Consider the following 18511-nt stretch of genomic DNA (forward strand, 5'->3'; position numbering starts at 1 on the left):
ATTTGGTTCTGTTTCCAACTCTTAGTTAGTGGGGATCTAATAGCTTAGATAGCATATTGTGATGTGTCACAACACCACTATACTGTCTATGCTAACCTTACCGTTGAAGGTAAGGCTAGTAAAGATGGCTAAGGATTTATTTGGTTCTGTTTCCAACTCTTTGAGTTAGTGGGGATCTGCTAGCTTAGATAGCATGTTGTGATGTGTCACAACACCACTATACTGTCTATGCTAACCGTAAGGCTAGTAAAAATGTCTAAGGATTTATTTTGTTCTGTTTTCAATTCTTAGTGAGTTAGTGGGGATCTACTAGCTTAGATAGCATGTTGTGATGTGTCACAACGTCATCGGACTGTCTACACTAAACCTTACCGTTGAAGGCAAGGGCTAGTAAAGACGGCTAAGGATTTATTTAGTTCTGTTTTCAGCTCTTAGTGAGTTAGCGGGGATCTGCTAGCTTAGGAAACACGTGCGATTATTTATTGGTTTGGCGTCACCCCTCAGCCTGGTCTTTTGTTCTGCATTCATCCAAGTTGTTTTATTAATTGTTGGTTCATTATTTAGCATTCTCTAGAGGATAGTTACATTATAGTATATAATGTATAGATAGTACATTATGACACTGAAGCTTGCAATCCTGCAAGCCTATGAACCGATTCTACTGTGCCGTCCATGTCAGTGTCATTTAGGAGAACGTTAACCCCGTTCATCTCGAGGAGCAGAGCCTGCCAACGACCTAGAACATGTCCGTTTCAACCAATCAACACGTTTCTTCATGCCCAGGCTAATGTAAACAGAGATCCGCAAAGCATGAACGCAACTTCCTTGTGCGGTATACACCCGCTACATCCGGTTAGATATCCCCAATTATTATTATTATTATTATTATTATTATTATTGCCCCATCAAAATACTCATATTTTAATGCTCTACACTGGACGTCCTCTTGTCCTTCAGACAGTAAAGCCCTGCTTGTTTTTATTCCTTTATTTATTTTATCTATGGATTTTTATTCTTGTTAGCCTATAGTGACGTATTATATTGTTTTGTTTTCACTACCTTTTTAACCTGGTTGTCGTTTTTTTTTAACCCCTTTCGTCCAATCCAATCTTTACAGCAGTGGTTCTCAACCAGTGGTCCGGGGACAACCAGTGGTCCTTAGGGGGGTACCAGGGGGTCCCCAGCTAAATTAGTCAACATAGCGTCACAGCCATTTTAATCACTTAGCTTTGGCTATTCAAAAGACAGACAGTCCACCGAGTGCCGCGCACTCGGTGGACTGTCTGTCTGTCTGTCTGTCTGTCTGTCTGTCTTTCCTATTTTCTGTCTGTCTGTCTTTCCTATTTTCTGTCTGCCTGTCTGTCTCCCATTTATGCCCATGTCATCAAGACGACGTCAGCGGTTTTTGATGACATCATCAGCGCTCCCTGTGTCTCCGTACAGTATTTAGTCCAGTGGTCGTGTGGAAGTGGTACTGGGTACACCGTGTGGTCAGGTTTGCCAGATCTGCTTATCGCTCACAGGGTGATAACAGTGCTCACAGGGTGATAACAGTGTTCACAGGGTGATAACAGTGTTCACAGGGTGATAACAGTGCTCACAGGGTGATAACAGTGTTGTTCACAGGGTGATAACAGTGTTCACAGGGTGATAACAGTGTTCACAGGGTGATAACAGTGCTCACAGGGCGATAACAGCGCTCACAGGGTGATAACAGCGCTCACAGGGTGATAACAGTGTTCACAGGGTGATAACAGTGCTCACAGGGTGATAACAGAGCTCACAGGGTGATAACAGGGTGATAACAGTGTTCACAGGGTGATAACAGTGCTCACAGGGCGATAACAGGGTGATAACAGTGTTCACAGGGTGATAACAGTGCTCACAGGGTGATAACAGGGTGATAACAGTGTTCACAGGGTGATAACAGTGCTCACAGGGTGATAACAGAGCTCACAGGGTGATAACAGGGTGATAACAGTGTTCACAGGGTGATAACAGTGCTCACAGGGTGATAACAGAGCTCACAGGGTGATAACAGGGTGATAACAGTGTTCACAGGGTGATAACAGTGCTCACAGGGCGATAACAGTGTACTTACATAGGTGTGACTCATCATTGCGTCATGCTGCAGTGTGCTGTATGTGGAGCTCATGGCTGACGGGCCGTAGGCTGCACTGACCCCTGCTGGGCTGGAGGGGTAGTAGCTGAACGGCCCTGTGGAGTCCAGGCCGGGGCCCCCAGGGGCCCAATGTTCATATCCCACTGCCATGCCCGAGTAACTGCTGCAAGAGCCTGTATAGACCATACATACATACATACAATGTTTATAACTCACTGTATAGACCATACATACATACAATGTAACATTTTTGAAAATCTTTGAATATATATATATTTTTATAGCAAACATTTTTTAACTCAAATCTTTGCTTCTGGGGGGTCCCTGGAACAACATATTTTGAGATGGGGGTCGGCGGCCGAATTGTTATCACTCACGCGCTCTGTGCCGCGATAGGAGCTTGTAGATCTGCTATTTTTGAATAGCCAAGGAAATCTAAAAATGACACAGATGCGTTCCTGGTCTTAACACATTGACTGCCTAGATCGAGTTAACTCGATATTAGCTTTTCATCACTTGCCTGCCAAGATCGAGTCGATTTTAGCAAAAAAAACATTTTTTTTAAAATAATTTGACCCAAAGACCAAGGAGATATGAATTTTCGAAGATCTTTACTCATCCACTTCCTTGTTACCTTAAAACTTTAAAATTTTGTATCTCGGCTCCTGAGTACTTTTTGTTTTTTCATTGAAAAATCTCTGGCATGAATAACAATAGGCAGTGAAAATAATTCAGGCAGTCAATGTGTTAATGTGGATTAAAGCCTTGGTTCTCAAAGTGGGGTCCGGGGACCCCCAGGGGTACTTGAGGGGGTTCCAGGGGGTACCCAGCAAAATGGGTAAATATAGCATCAGAATAATTATGACCTTTTATACTTTGGCTATTCAAAAATAGCAGATATACAAGCTCATAGCGCGGCACCGAGTGCCGCGCTATGAGCTTGTATATCTGCTATTTTTGAAAAATCTTGAACATTTGTGCAAATCTTTGAATGTATGTTTTTTAAAGCGAACATTTGTAACTCAAATCTTTGCTTCTGGGGGGTCCCTGGAACAACATATTTTTAGGTGGGGGTCCGCGGCCAAATACATATAATTTTGGGGGTCCTTGACATGAAAAAGTTTGAGAACCACTGGATTAAAGAGCTGGAGACACAGGGAGACAAACACTCTGTAACATATCAATGACACATCAGTTACCTGTAGAGACGGATGATTCTGCTGAACACACCTGTTGGACAGAGAGAGAAAGAAAGAAAGAAAGGGATTGAATCATCAAACAAAAGCCTGGACCCCTGAACCTTGACAGTCAAACACTTTGTCTAAACGGATAACACCAAAAAAAGTCCTCTTTGTGGCCTTGTTTCCATTGGGGCCCTATGTATTCAATTCATCAACATATAAAATAGCACCAACACATTCAATTTCATCACAAATATAGAACACTATGGGCCCTATTATAGGCACTGCTTTATTTATCGGAATTACTGGCCACTATTACCGGTGAATTGCGGATAAGGGAGCTGGGCACCGTCCCTAAATGCTATTTTGCGGCCCTTATACCCGCTATTCACTATGCCGACTCTGTTATTTGCGCCTGGAGGTGTGCCCGTGGGCGTGTTGTTGCATTATCCCCAAAATTGCTATTTTGCCTATACACACGTTTGGGAAAGTGCATAGCGGAATCTAACACCACCCGCAATGCCAACTTGGTTTGGTAGAGCGCGACTGCAATGAACATACTGTAGGCCGGACAAAGGCCGCTCAAATAAGGCACAAACTTTCAAAGGCTCCCTCTCTCTCTCCTAATTCTCAACACATCTCTGTGATTCAAATTATTGTCCTATAATCAGCAGAAGTGAGAGTGTCAATTCCTTATGTCAATAGAGCACCGAAGTCTGACATCATTTACATATACTAGGTTTGTCTACCTGGTTCGCTGTTTTCCACCCCCATTCTGAATCCCCATAGACGTATTTAATATCGTGTCAAATAAGAACTGTGTTCCATAAATAAACTAATGACCCCGACGGTTTGACTCTTATGGATATGAAGCATCAACTGACGGTGAGAAAACCATAATGTTACTTCCGACTAATTAGTTACATTTTCTCCAGAAACAGACTGTATCAAGTATAATGACTGACTATCATAAACGATACAGAACCTCCTCCCTGACAACATTGCAGAGACAGTTTGTTTATCTTTGGACCACAATGAGACGAGAGACGATTCTAAGATGACCCAATGTTATTCTCCATAGAGAAATTACGTTACGACCCAGGGGAGGAACGAGTGACGTCAGGACTTCTGTACTCTATAATTGTGTTTATATAAGACTGGAGGTTTGTTACATGTTAGTGGAGTGGAGTGATCCTGTGCTGACCGACCCCGGACGTACTTTGGAGGCCTTGTCAGTTCTAGTAGTAGGATAGGATGACGGTCTATTCAAAGAAGGCAATGTGTGCGTCGCACAATGCAACGCTCTCCAATTTACACACTTACACAGTTTTATTCCGCGATTACGCAGGAAATAATGAACTGATTACAAACATATAAAATGCTCTAATCAGCAGTGGTGGAAAAAACACTCGGGGGGGGGGGGGGATGTGACATTTTTAAAGTTATAAAAAACACTAAATCGCTGACAGTGGGCAAACACAGCCAGAAATAAGTCTGGCAGGGAATGAGTTAATGGTCTTACTGGGACAGTGATAGGAGGAACAGGGCTGGTTCTGGTGGTAGAACAGGAGGAGGGTGCTGAACAGGAGGAGGGTGCTGAACAGGAAGAGGGTGCTGAACAGGAGGAGGGTGCTGAACAGGAGGAGGGTGCTGAACAGGAGGAGGGTGCTGAACAGGAGGAGGGTTCTGAAGCCGTCTCCCTCTTCCTCTTCTCCTCCAGGAGTTTCTTGACGGTGCGTTGAGGGTAACACGGCTTCTCCTTTGGCGCTGTGGTAAAAAAAAAAAAAACACACACACACACACACACACACACACACACATTTGAAATATGTATTTATGCCCACATAAACAGAAGTACAAGAATGCCTTGTACTGTACAAAGACATAAACACTGCCAGTGCAGTCAGATAATGAGAAAACAGCCAGTTACAAAGTGCATATAAGGCAGAGCATGTTACATACAGTATAGATGGCATACTGGTCAGACACAGCGGACAACAATCATGGGTAAAGGAAACAACACCTCCTCCACATTGAGCGGCTTCCTATAAGAGCTGATATTGAGCAGTACCTTGCTAATTGTTTAGCCCTCCTTTTGGAGAGGCCGGCCATTTGAAGACCCCTCACAACCAGCTTGTGCACGTGTCCTAGAGACTACTAAAGATACAAACCAAAAGTACAGCTTTAAAGTACATTTAAAGCTCCCTCTGACTGGAACAATCTACCTCTTCACATTCGGTCAATAACATCTTTTAAACTGTTTAAAACTGCGCTGTCCTCTCACCTTGAGACTACCTGTTCATGCTTTGACTAATTATCACATTATACCTATTAACCAATGATCCAGTTAAGTGATCTGTGTATTACTGTTGTAAGTGTTGTTGTTGTTGTTGTTGTTGTGTTATTGTTGTATGTCCTGTTTTGTTTTGTTTTGCCTGTTTTGTTTATGTTGTTTGAACTACCTGTTAAATGTGGTGTCTAAATGTATGAAAAATGTATCTCTGTAATCTGTGGATCCCCTCGAAAACGAGATGGTACATCTCAAGGGGTTATTTCCAATAAAGAATTTCTATATAAAAGTTTACATCTGTATCCTAGCTGAGAGATGGTCTGCTCTAGCTGATGATATTTTATGCACTTTGGTTAGGAAGGCTTCCTCTAAGCTGTAATCAAAAGTACAGCCGACCTCGAGAATGAACACCTCCCTATGGTTTTCATTAACAACAATGACATCAGGAATGGGACCGTCAAGGTAAGACCGTGATGGCGAAGATCCTAAAGCAGGGGTCTTCAACAGGGGCTCCGGGACCCCTAGGGGGTCCTCAGAGTTACTACAGGGGGTCCGCCAAATCTTTGTGTGATATGATCTTTTTTTTTTTTACCTTAACCACTTGAACCCTAGCATCCCTTTTTTCTGAAGAGAACTTTAGCCAAAAATAGCAGATCTACAAGCTCACAGCGCCTCGCGCTGCGAGGCGTTGAGAGTCCCTGCTTCATCTCTCTCTCAGCTAGGGGGTCCTTGGCCTGAAAACGTTGAAGACCCCTGTGCTAAAGGATCTCAACGCTAGCAGGGAGGGGGTGATTTCTGCCCCTGTCTGCAATGTTAACACATTCTTAAACAATTGTCGATGTTTCCCTTTAGAAAGCAGTCCTAAACTGTGGTGTCTGCTCAGCACTAGTGGAAAAAGTACTCACATTGTTTACCAAAGTAAAAGTATCAATACTGCAATGCAGAAATACTCTGTTACAAGAAAAAAGTCCGGAATTCAATATTTACCTGAGTAAAATAACCTATGGTATTGGTATCAAAATGCACTCAAAGTACCAAAAGTTGAAAGTAGTCATTATGCAGAATATCCCATTTCACAAGTTTTCAAATAGAATGTATACAAATCTGCTATGAAAATAGACGATCTGTAAGCTCACGCATTGTGAGCTTACAGATCGTCTATTATCAAATGGCTATAATGTATATAGGGGCTGAAGTGGTTAATGTCTGTTTTGTAATAATAATCAACAAAGTAACTAGTAACTAAAGTTTTCAAATAATTGCAGTGGAGTAGAAGCATAATATTTGCATCTGAGATGTAAAAAATCCATTTTATCCACCACTCTGTTGCTGTGTCTACTTAACTCTCTCAGTGCCACACAACGAGATATCCCAAGTTTTTTTTCTGACTGCCCTCAGTGCCAAAACGAAAAATCCAGAGTTTAAAAAAAAAATATATTATTGCGACCGTAGGTCGCACTTACTATAGAAACCTGCTCCAGGTGTCCGTCCGTCACGTCACTCCGTCACACACGTCCGTCACACTTTTGGCCTGCTCATATCTCCGCACCCGTTGCCCCGATCCATGCCAGATTTTGCACACACACTCCTTACCTGCCAAACTACACCCTCCAAGGACCCCCGGAGCTCCAGGGACCCCCAGCGGCCTCGGGGACCCCCAAGTGTAGAAAATGAGCACATGTGGACAAATTACCAAATGACCACCCCAACGGGGCTGCTCACGGGGCATTCCCGGGGACCACCCACTCCTGGTGCTCCAGAACGGATGCAAAAGTGGTGGCGCCCCCAGTGGAGGACCCCCTGCCACTGCAGCTCACATTAAAAGGCCATGTGACCTACGGTCGCTTATCTCCCGATTAGGGAGTCTTACTGGTTATTTATGTATTTATTTTTTGGGGGAAAAAATAATCAGAACCCAAGATATCATTATCTGAAGATTTGCAGCTCCATCCACTCCTTGTTTATCTTATAACTGAAAAAGGCTGTATCTCGCTTCCTAAGCACTTTTTTTTTTACTTAAAAAAAAAAAAATGCTGGCACAATATGAACATATTTTTTTTATTTCATTGGCACTGAGAGAGTTAAGTACAGTACTTGAGTAAATGCACTTAAGTTACTTTACACCTCTGCTGCTAAGTCCCTCCATGATGACACATTGAGTGGAGAGTGTGTTCTGGTGACACATCCATATCAAACGATGTAGAACATCACAGGTATCATGTATGTATGCTATACGGTACCATCACAGGTAATACCACTACCCACTACGGTTCCACCCAAAAAAAGCACCATTTCCACTGAGGTAAAGGTACCAGGAAAGTAAGAAAAACAGGAACAAAGAATCACCATCATCGCAAAACAGAATCTTGAACCTCTGAGGTTTCCATCCCCCGAAACGACGAGACCGACCAACCTTTCCTCCTGTCGCTTTCCTCAAAAGCAACTGGAGGACACACACACACACACACACACACACACACACACACACACACACACACACACACACACACACACACACACACACACACACACACACACACACACACACACACACACACACACACACACACACACACAGGTTTGTATTACTATACTTGTGAGTACATCAACGCTTTAGTACAGCCATTTTATGAATGCCATTTAAAAATATATCTATATTATTTTGCCATTTTTAACCGTAAGCCTAAAGCCGAAAGATAGCAGATCTACAAGCCCACAACGCGTCGCGCTGCGACGCGTTGTGGGCTTATAGATCGGCTATTTTTCGGTGCATGACACTGGCGCGCAACTAAGTATAAATCATGTTTAACTCTTAATTCCAATCCCTAAACCTATCCTCTAAATGTCTAATCCTAACCTGAATGTCTTTCTGATTTTAAAGGTATCTCTAAAAAAAATGTTTTAACTATAAAACAACCATTTGTCTTGTGAGGACCAGGAGAACGGTCCTCACAATGTAGATTTCTTCAAATTCTACTATACTTGGTCCTCGCAAGTATAGTAATGCACACACACACACACACACACACACACACACACACACACACACACACACACACACACACACACACACACACACACACACACACACACACACACACACACACACACACACACACACACACACACACACACACACACACACACACACACACACACACGTGAAAGATAAGCTCATGTTTCCACCCTCCGCAGAACATCAAGACATCCAGCCCTCCTCCAACCAATAGGAAGCCGGATGAAGGCAGCCCTCCTCCAATAGGAAGCCGGATGAAGGCAGCTAGCCCTCCTCCAATAGGAAGCCAGATAATAGGGGCCCCCTAGCGTGCGTCATAAGCCCGACATTAATCCATCTAGACCGGGAACGCATCTGTGTCATTTCTACATTTATTTGGCTATTGGATATACATTTTTTTTTGAAAGATCGTGGAAAATTTGTGCAAATCTTTGAATATACATATATATGTTTTGAAGCGAACATTTTTTAACTCCGATCTGTGCTTCTGGTGAGGGGGGGGGTCCCTGGGACAACATATTTTGAGATGGGGGTCCGTGGGCCAAATACATATCCTTTTGGGTGGTCCTTGACATGTCAGAGCACCACTGATATAGCAACGCATGCTGTTAGGATTTAGAAGACATATATTTGGCCGCGGACCCCCCCATCTCAAAATGTTTTGTTCCAGGGACCCCCCCATCTCAAAATGTTTTGTTCCAGGGACCCCCCCCCATCTCAAAAGGTTTTGTTCCAGGGACCCCCCCCCATCTCAAAATGTTTTGTTCCAGGGACCCCCCCATCTCAAAAGGTTTTGTTCCAGGGACCCCCCCCCATCTCAAAATGTTTTGTTCCAGGGACCCCCCCCATCTCAAAAGGTTTTGTTCCAGGGACCCTGTTACAAGTAAAAGTCCAGAATTAAAAATTTACTTGAGTAAAAGTACGAAAGTATTGGCATCAAAATGTCCTTAAAGTACCAAAAGTAAAAAGTACTAAATATTTGAAAATAGCAGATCTACAAGCTCACATTTTCACACATTTTCACGATTGAAAAGAAACAATAGCAGATCTACAAGCTATGAGCTTGTAGATCTGCTATTTTTGAAGAGCCTAAAGAAATCCAAAAAATGGACACAGGCGCGTTCCCGGTCGCAAAGGGTTAAAGAGAGGTTTCAGCAGAAAGCAGCAAACACCACGGGATCTCCGTGATGACACACACACACACACACACACACACACACACACACACACACACACACACACACACACACACACACACACACACACACACACACACACACACACACACACACACACACACACACACACACACACACACACACACACACACACACACACACACACACACACACACACACACACGCACACACACTCTTTCTGTGACAGCTTCCTGTCTGGCTCCCGCTGCGATACGCCGGCAGGAACCCGCAAACCACCGCGACTTCCTGTTCCTGCCTTCCGCTGCAGCGAGGAGAGGTTGCCACGGAAACGAAGAGGCACAGGGTTCTATACGAACCCCTGAGACAGGGCGCTATGTACTGTATGTGTCACAGCCAGAGGTGGAAAAAAGTACTCGAATGTTTTTACTTGAGTAAAAGTATCAACACTGCAATGTGGAAGTACTCTGCTACTTAAGTAAAAGTCCGGAATAAAACAAATACTTCAGTAAAAGTATGAACGTATTGGTATCGAAATGTACTTAAAGTAGCAAAAGTAAAAATGCTAAAATGTTTGAAAATAGCAGATCTACAAGCTCACAACGCGTCGCGATGCGACGCGCTGTGAGCTTGTAGATCTGCTATTTTCAAATAGCCTCGGTATAAAATAGGGCTGAAGTGGTTAATGTATGTTTTATGATGTAATACCTCATGCCTGCGAAGTAACTAGTAACTAAAGTGTTCAAATAACCGTAGTGGAGTAAAAGTACAATATGTGCCTCTGAGATGTAGTGGAGTGGAAGTAAAAGTATTGGAAATCGGAAATACTCCGGTAAAGTAAAAAAAAAAAGAAGAAAATCCTCAAAAGTGTGTAATTAAGTACTGTACTTGAGTAAATGTACTTAGTTACTTTCCACCGCTGCCTAGCTGAGACACGGTCACACCACAGCAGCTTTCTGGGTGCAGAGAGCCGTGGGCGATGTCTTTGTTGTGTTGTGTTGTGTTGGCTGCGTTCTCCGTCATTTGGTAGTATTCAGTGAGAGCATAGATATAGAGTAAGAGTGAGAGCAGAAAGGAGAGAGATAGTAAACAAGTTAAAGCGTGGAAAAGGTTAAAAATAAAAATGATACATTATTTCATTTTCACATGGTTGAAAAGAAAACCACCTACGGTGAAAACCCAAACGGGTAAAATGTCATTTAGTAAAGTGTGAACAATAATCTTGGGTAACTAAGTACAATTACTCAAGTACTGCACTTAACGCTCTCAGTGCCAAGCCCCGAGTTATCCCGAGTTTTTTCTGAATGCCCTCAGTGCCAGAACGAGAAATTCCGAGTTTTTACTTAATGTTGTTTTATAGACGGCCGCGGTCTGATCTTGAATCCGAAGGGAGCGGTAACACTGTAGCACAAACGGATACAGAAATAATGGATTTAGCGTCATTCCGTTCCCGTCGACTCCATGTTTGTAGTTTTTTTTTCTTTCGCCTGTATCCTTTGTCCATTTTTCCGAGGAGACGCGTGTTTCCAGCGGCCTGTAGTGAAGGGGACACTATAGCTCCGGATGCAATGTTTTGCTTCCGGAGCGATAGTCAGAGACTCCTGCTCCGGAAACACACAGCGAATCGATCGATAAATATGGATCTAAGCTTTTGTGACAACTTTAAAACTACTAAAAACACGAAAATCGCTCGAAAATCGCTTGCCACTGGGTGAGTACATTATGAAAATACTCTGGCAGTCAAATAGTGAATTAGGTACAACCTTGAGGCATTTTTTACTTTACTGGAGAATTTCCAATGTTCAGTGCTTTTACTTCTACTCCTCTGCGTCTCAGAGGCAACTATTATACCTTGAGGATTCTTAACAGGGGAACCTCATCAAAGGTCCTTTTGACTATGCATGCTCCTCATGGTATCACAACACCACTAAGGCCTTACAAACAAGGCTCCAGACAGGTTACCTCTTGGCCTCAAACATACAACCCATCTAACCCCTGCTCACTTTGCTAGGTTTGGATGGCTCAGGGCATTGGTTATCAAACCTTTTCATGTCAAGGACCCCCCAAATTGACACCTATTAGCCTGCGGACCCCCATTTGAAAAGATATGCCAAGGACCCCCATATGAAAAGATTTTTTTTTACGGCTCTAGCAGTGATTCTCAACCATTTTGATTTCAAGGACCCCCAGTTTGACATGCATTTTAGGCTATGGACCCCCATTTAATGGCATGTCTATCTATGGGTCCCCAATTTATATTGTAAAATCAATGTTAATTTAACTCTGAGAGTGTATACATGGAACCAAATGGACCCGTTAGGGTCCATTTGGTTCCATTTGTACACTCTCAGAGTTACAGACCCATAAGGGTCCATTTGGTTTCATTTGTACACTCTCAGAGTTACAGACCCATAAGGGTCCATTTGGTTCCATTTGGACACTGTCAGAGTTACAGACCCATAAGGGTCCATTTGGTTCCTAACTATCCATCACTTAGCTGGGGACCCCCTGGAACTCCCCGAAGGACCCCTGGGGGTCCCCGGACCCCACTTTGAGAACCAACGGCTTAGGGTAGGAGACGGAAACTTGCAATGGGCCTGGTCTGCAAGATACCCATGTACCTGTCAACATCAAGGGCGCCGATACTGTGGGTGCCTCGGGGCTGAAGCACCCAGTGGACATGAAGAGCACCCATCACAAACTCATCACGAAAAAAAGAAAAAAACACAGACATCTTCACTTCATGGAGTACATTTTTGGTACCAAATGAACCGAATTAACTGCATTAAAGTAACAAAACCCCCCTAAAAAGGTAACAAACACGGAAAATAACCGCTATTTTTTTTTTTTTGCGGACCGGACGTGCATGCACGCGTCCGTTGCGCACCCAGAAGTGCGGACATAAATCGGCGTCCCTGGTCAAAACACTTCAAAAACATGAATGAAGTCCACGATCACAACACCAGAGGCAGCTCCGCTGATCATGTCCAAAACAGATTCGGCACAAACAAGGGAATGAACTCGTTCTCATGCTATGCAACAAATGCCCTTCTACTGGAGGAGTGTAAAACCCTACTCACTTTCAAAACTGCCCTAAAAAAAAAACACCTTCAGGAGGCTGCAATTCCAAACTGGCCCCTGTCAAAGCTTTAACCTAATATACGTTTTATTTTTTAGATTTGGGAGATTATTCACAAATAGAAAAGAGCTAATCTACAAACTCACAACCTGTGAGACGTTAGCTTGTAGATCAGCTATGTTTTTTTTGTATACATTTTTTTAGCAATGTTCGGGGTGAGGTTAAAGATGAGAAAAAAATGACAAACAATTACATTCATAAAAGTGTGTAGATGTCCTCACACGTTTAGTGATACAATGCAGTCTGTGTGTGTGTGTGTGTGTGTGTGAGTGTGAGTGTGAGTGTGAGTGTGAGTGTGAGTGTGAGTGTGAGTGTGAGTGTGAGTGTGTGTGTGTGTGTGTGTGTGTGTGTGTGTGTGTGTGTGTGTGTGTGTGCGACCACATTCAGTCACAATCTATGTCTGTTCTGAGTGTCCTGAATGAGGTAAACACTTTGTTCTGAGTGTCATGAATGAGGTAAAACTTTGTTCTGAGTGTCATGAATGAGGTAAACACTTTGTTCTGAGTGTCATGAATGAGGTAAACACTTTGTTCTGAGTGTCATGAATGAGGTAAACACTTCCATATTAAAGAAATCACCTTCAGCAGGGGGTTTTCAGGCCAATATCAAAGTTATATAAAAAAATCACACCCAGTGTGAAGTGGGCGGTGTGTGGTCATCACAACATGACTCACTTTAAAAAAAGGATAAATTACTTTTTTTAAAGTCCATACTGCTATTCATAGGGCTGCACATGTGTCATGTGTTTCGCTAGCCAATCACAGTCCTGAATTTGCAAAGTCAGCCAATCACATTACAGTTAGTGGTGATGACACTAGCTGTAATGTGATTGGCTGACTTTGCAAAAGTATCGATTTGCATTAACAATGGAAGGGTTAGGGGTGTAGACTGCGTTATAGACTATTGGCCAATCACGGTGCAGGATTGGTCAGTGTCCAAAACTCACTTATAGGGGGCGGCTACACCGCCCCAAAAATGTGTTTAGCAAAATGTGGTCTCCTGAATGAATGAATGAAAATGTCATTAGGCAAAAGAATGTAAAACAACACAGTTACATTTATAATACTTTTGTCTAAAAGGTCCGACCAAACAAGTCCTTGCGGACTTGTTTCCGTCGGGGTCCTTGAATTAGTTTCATAGACAATGAAATTAAATCCTGGTGGCGCTATAACAGGCTACATGTTATGTGTTTTGCACCCGCTATGACAGGGTGAAAAACACAGTCACCTTCAGAGACAATGGAATGAAAAAGCTGCTTCTGCTTTGTCTCACGAGAGTGAAAGTGACGTTTAGCTTGATTACGTACGCACACACACACACACACACACACACACACACACACACACACACACACACACACACACACACACACACACACACACACACACACACACACACACACACACACACACACACACACACACACACACACACACACACACACACACACACTCTAACACGCAAAGAAGGAACCTCTATGTTTTTGTTTTCTGCAATTCTGGAAACTCTTAACCAGAGGTAACTTGTGTTTTTTTTCTATTAATAGTTGTGTCCTTATATCATTCAATAAGGCACGTGTTTCCCCCACACTGCCTGAACGCTGCCTAATAGTTAGGACCAGTGGTGCAAAAAGTACTCAAATGTTTTAAGTGATTACTTTAAAAGGGGAAGACCACTCATTGTCAACATTGAACTGTGTCTTTAATTAAGCTAAGCAATATTACACGAGAGGGTGTGCTCTACCGTCATTATTGGCACGCCAGTGATGCGGTCAGGAACGAGGCGGAGCCGAGTTAACCCTAACCCTGACCCGAGTGCCGCGCTACGAGCTTGTAGATCTGCTATTTTTTGAAAAAAATCCTTGAATATATATTGTTTTAAAGCAAACTTTTTAAACTAAAAACTTTGCTTCTGGGGGTCCCTGGAACAAAATATTTTGAGCTTGGGGTCGGCGGCCAAATACATATATATATATTTTGGGGGTCCTTGACGTGAAAAAGTTTGAGCACCACTGATATAGAAACATACGTTTTTTTTCAGAAAACTGTTGGGATTTAGAAGATATGTGTAGAATCGGCTTCAGGTCTTAATGGGTTAACGTACTCTACCATACAGATTGTATAAGTTATATTGTGTTACATTGTGTTACACATCGTGCAGCTTTAACTCTGAAGAGTGTACAAATGGAACCGAACAGACCCTTATAACCTTTAACCTCATTTATACAGTTAACCCATTGAGACCTGAAGTCGATTCTACACGTCTCCTAAATCCCAACAGTTTTCTGAAAAACGTACGTTTCTATATCAGTGGTGCTCAATCTTTTTCATGTCAAGGACCCCCAAAATTATATGTATTTGACCGCGGACCCCCATCAAAATATTTTGTTCCAGGGACCCCCCCAGAAGCAAAGATTTGAGTTAAAAATGTTCGCTTTAAAAATATATATATTCAGAAGATTTGCACACATTTTCACGAATTTTCAAAAAGCGCGGCACTCGGTGCCGCGCTACGAGCTTGTAGATCTGCTATTTTTGAATAGCCCAAGGTGTAAAATGATGCTTTTTTTAGCTCAAATCTAAAAATGACACAGTTCCGGGTCTTAATGGGTTTAATTAACATTACAGCCGCCCTGCGTTTCTTGTCAGGCAACGAATAGCAGTTTACTGTAACAACCAGTCACAATGTGTGTGTGTGTGTGTGTGTGTGTGTGTGTGTGTGTGTGTGTGTGTGTGTGTGTGTGTGTGTGTGTGTGTGTGTGTGTGTGTGTGTGTGTGTGTGTGTGTGTGTGTGTGTGTGTGTGTGTGTGTGTGTGTGTGTGTGTGTGTGTGTGTGTGTGTGTGTGTGTGTGTGTGTGTGTGTGTGATACTACGGTGACACACGCAAATGTCCCTGACACCTCAACCATGAGTAGTGACGAGAGGGAAGCCCTCCGCTCGCTCTCTCTCTCTCTCTCTCACACACACACACACACACACACACACACACACACACACAAACACACACACACACACACACACACACACACACACACACACACACACACACACACACACACACACACACACACACACACACACACACACACACACACACACACACACACACCTGCAACATTCACAGAAATACACTCATCATGCAAATAGGATCAGCGACGCGTGACCAGAGAGAGAGAAAAACAAATCCCTTCTTTCTCTCCGTAACTCAACCTCTTCAGCCCTACACTATGTACTCTGTTACTCAAGTACTGTACTTAAGTACAATTTTGGGGTACTTTTACTTTACTGGAGTATTCCCAATTGTCTATACTTTGACTTCTACTCCACTACATCTCAGAGGAAAATATTGCACTTCTACCCCACTACAATTATTTGAAAACTTACTAGTTACTAGTTACTTTGCACTTATCAATTATTTTAAAACTATATTATATAAAAAAAAAAACTGTATTATAAAACATACATTAACCACTTCAGCCCTATTTCATACCAAGGCAATTTGAAAATAGCCGATCTACAAGCTCACAACGCGTCGCATCGCGACTCGTGACCCGTCTCGAGCAGCTGGGGTGGAGAGTAACTGAGTACATTTACTCAAGTACTAGAGTATAGTGTGTGTGAGCAGCACGATGCTTTCTTGTACTCGTGTTACTTATAATAGAGTATTCCCATTATTATTGTGGTGTTGATACTTGTACTTAAATAAAAGTACTTCTTTCATCGCTGCATGTTGGATGAGACCTGGAACTGTCTCATTTTTAGATTTGAGCTAAAAAGCATTATTTTACACTTTGGGCTATTCAAAAATAGCAGATATACAAGCTCATAGCACGGCACCGAGTGCCGCGCTATGAGCTTGTAGATCTGCTATTTTTGAAAAATCGTGAAAATGTGTGCAAATCTTTGAATATATATATTTTTAAAGCGAACATTTTTAACTCAAATCTTTGCTTCTGGGGGTCCCTGGAACAACATATTTTGATGGGGGTCCACGGCCAAATACATATAATTTTGGGGGTCCTTGACATGAAAAAGATTGAGCACCACTGATATAGAAACAAATGTTTTTCAGAATACTGTTGGGATTTAGGACACGTGTAGAATCGGCTTCAGGTCTCAATGGGTTAAAAAAAAAAGATACCTGAGATTTGGTCAAAAAGTCCTGAGAACAATGTGTGACCTTTACAGTGTAAAGGTCATTGATGATGAGTGGAGTGATGAGTGATACTTTCACTTTCTACTGTGGTGTTACTACATGAGACTGACTCACCGTACAGCCTGAAGGCTGTATGTCATCGCTATCACATCTAGTCCATGAGCCAGAGCCCCAAAATTGAGCAATGATTATCGAAAGGGTGGGCAAAACCAAACCTATATTAAATTGTTCATAGGGTCAATACGAGTAAATGAATATATGATAACCTCTCCACAGGAGCAGCTTTTTCATGGTTATCACACTTTTTTTTTTTTTTTTTTAAGATTTGTTTTTGGCATTTTATTGCTTTATTGGAGAGGGACAGTGAAAGTATGACGACAGGAAGAATGGGGAGAGAGATGGGGGAAGACATGCAGCAAAGGCCGTCGGGAACGGGACGCGAACCCGCGGCACGCTGCTATTAAGGATTTTCAACCAGGGTGCCTAGACCGCGTCGCCACGGCCTAGGCCTTGGTTATCACACATTTTGTTATTTTCCCCATACGTACATGACAGGTGAAAAAATGACAACATTTAAAAAAAGAGTTATCATAATGAAACCTCCTGAGTTGATTACTTACATGAATACAATGATACAATGATTTATCGTATTACAAGTTTTCTGAAATCGTATATTTAAATATGCAAATTAGGCATTAGGAAAATATGCCCAAATTTGCATAACTTTCCAGAATCAACATTGGAACATTGGACAAAGCCAGAGTCAACTTACTTATTTCATTTTGTTAAGATGTTGGAGTCAAAGGTTTTTAACGAGGGAATATTCAATATCTGGCTCAAATTTGGGGCTCTGGCTCATGGACTAAATGCCTAATTTGCATATTTAAATATACAATTTCAGAAAACTTGTAATAGGATAAATCATTGTCTTCATGTAAGTAATCAACTCAGGAAGTTTCATTATGATAACTCTTTTTAAAATGTTGTCATTATTTTCACCTGTCATGTACGTATGGGGAAAATAACAAAATGTGTGATAACCATGAAAAAGCTGCTCCTGTGGAGAGGTTATCATATATTTATTTACTCGTATTGACCCTATGAACAATTTTAATATAGGTTTGGTTTTGCCCACTCTTTCGATAATGAAATCTTGTCTGGCTCATGGACTAATCCTACGGGATTGGGGATCTCATTTTAAACAAGCTTAGTGCTTTATGAGCTTTCCAGTTTAGTAGACCTTGTATTGTGAATTTGTACTTCCATGTACTGTTATGTACTGTTCTCATGTCTTACTAAATAAAGTACATCAATCAATCAATCAATCAGTACCTGTTGCTCATCAGTGGCGGAAAAAAGTACTCAAATGTTTTACTTAAGTAAAAAAGTATCAATGCTGCAATGTAGAAGTACTCTGTTACGGAATTAAAATTTCACTCGAGTAAAAGCAC

At 42.2% G+C, this 18511-nt stretch overlaps 1 protein-coding gene across 1 annotated transcript in view; it reads right to left on the minus strand.

Moving 5' to 3' along the window:
- nfkbid (nuclear factor of kappa light polypeptide gene enhancer in B-cells inhibitor, delta) overlaps nucleotides 1-18511 on the minus strand; it is a 41778-nt gene that overhangs the window by 14701 nt on the left and 8566 nt on the right. Inside the window, exons 2-4 of the mRNA XM_084052711.1 lie at nucleotides 4826-5070; nucleotides 3322-3352; nucleotides 2102-2295 (exon numbers count right to left, since the gene is read on the minus strand). Coding sequence (XP_083908837.1) covers nucleotides 2102-2295; nucleotides 3322-3352; nucleotides 4826-5070 — 470 coding nt within the window. The remainder of the gene's footprint in view (nucleotides 1-2101; nucleotides 2296-3321; nucleotides 3353-4825; nucleotides 5071-18511) is intronic.

This window comes from Gymnoscopelus microlampas (assembly GCF_963454915.1).
Source record: "Gymnoscopelus microlampas genome assembly, chromosome: 3".
NCBI lineage: Eukaryota > Metazoa > Chordata > Actinopteri > Myctophiformes > Myctophidae > Gymnoscopelus > Gymnoscopelus microlampas.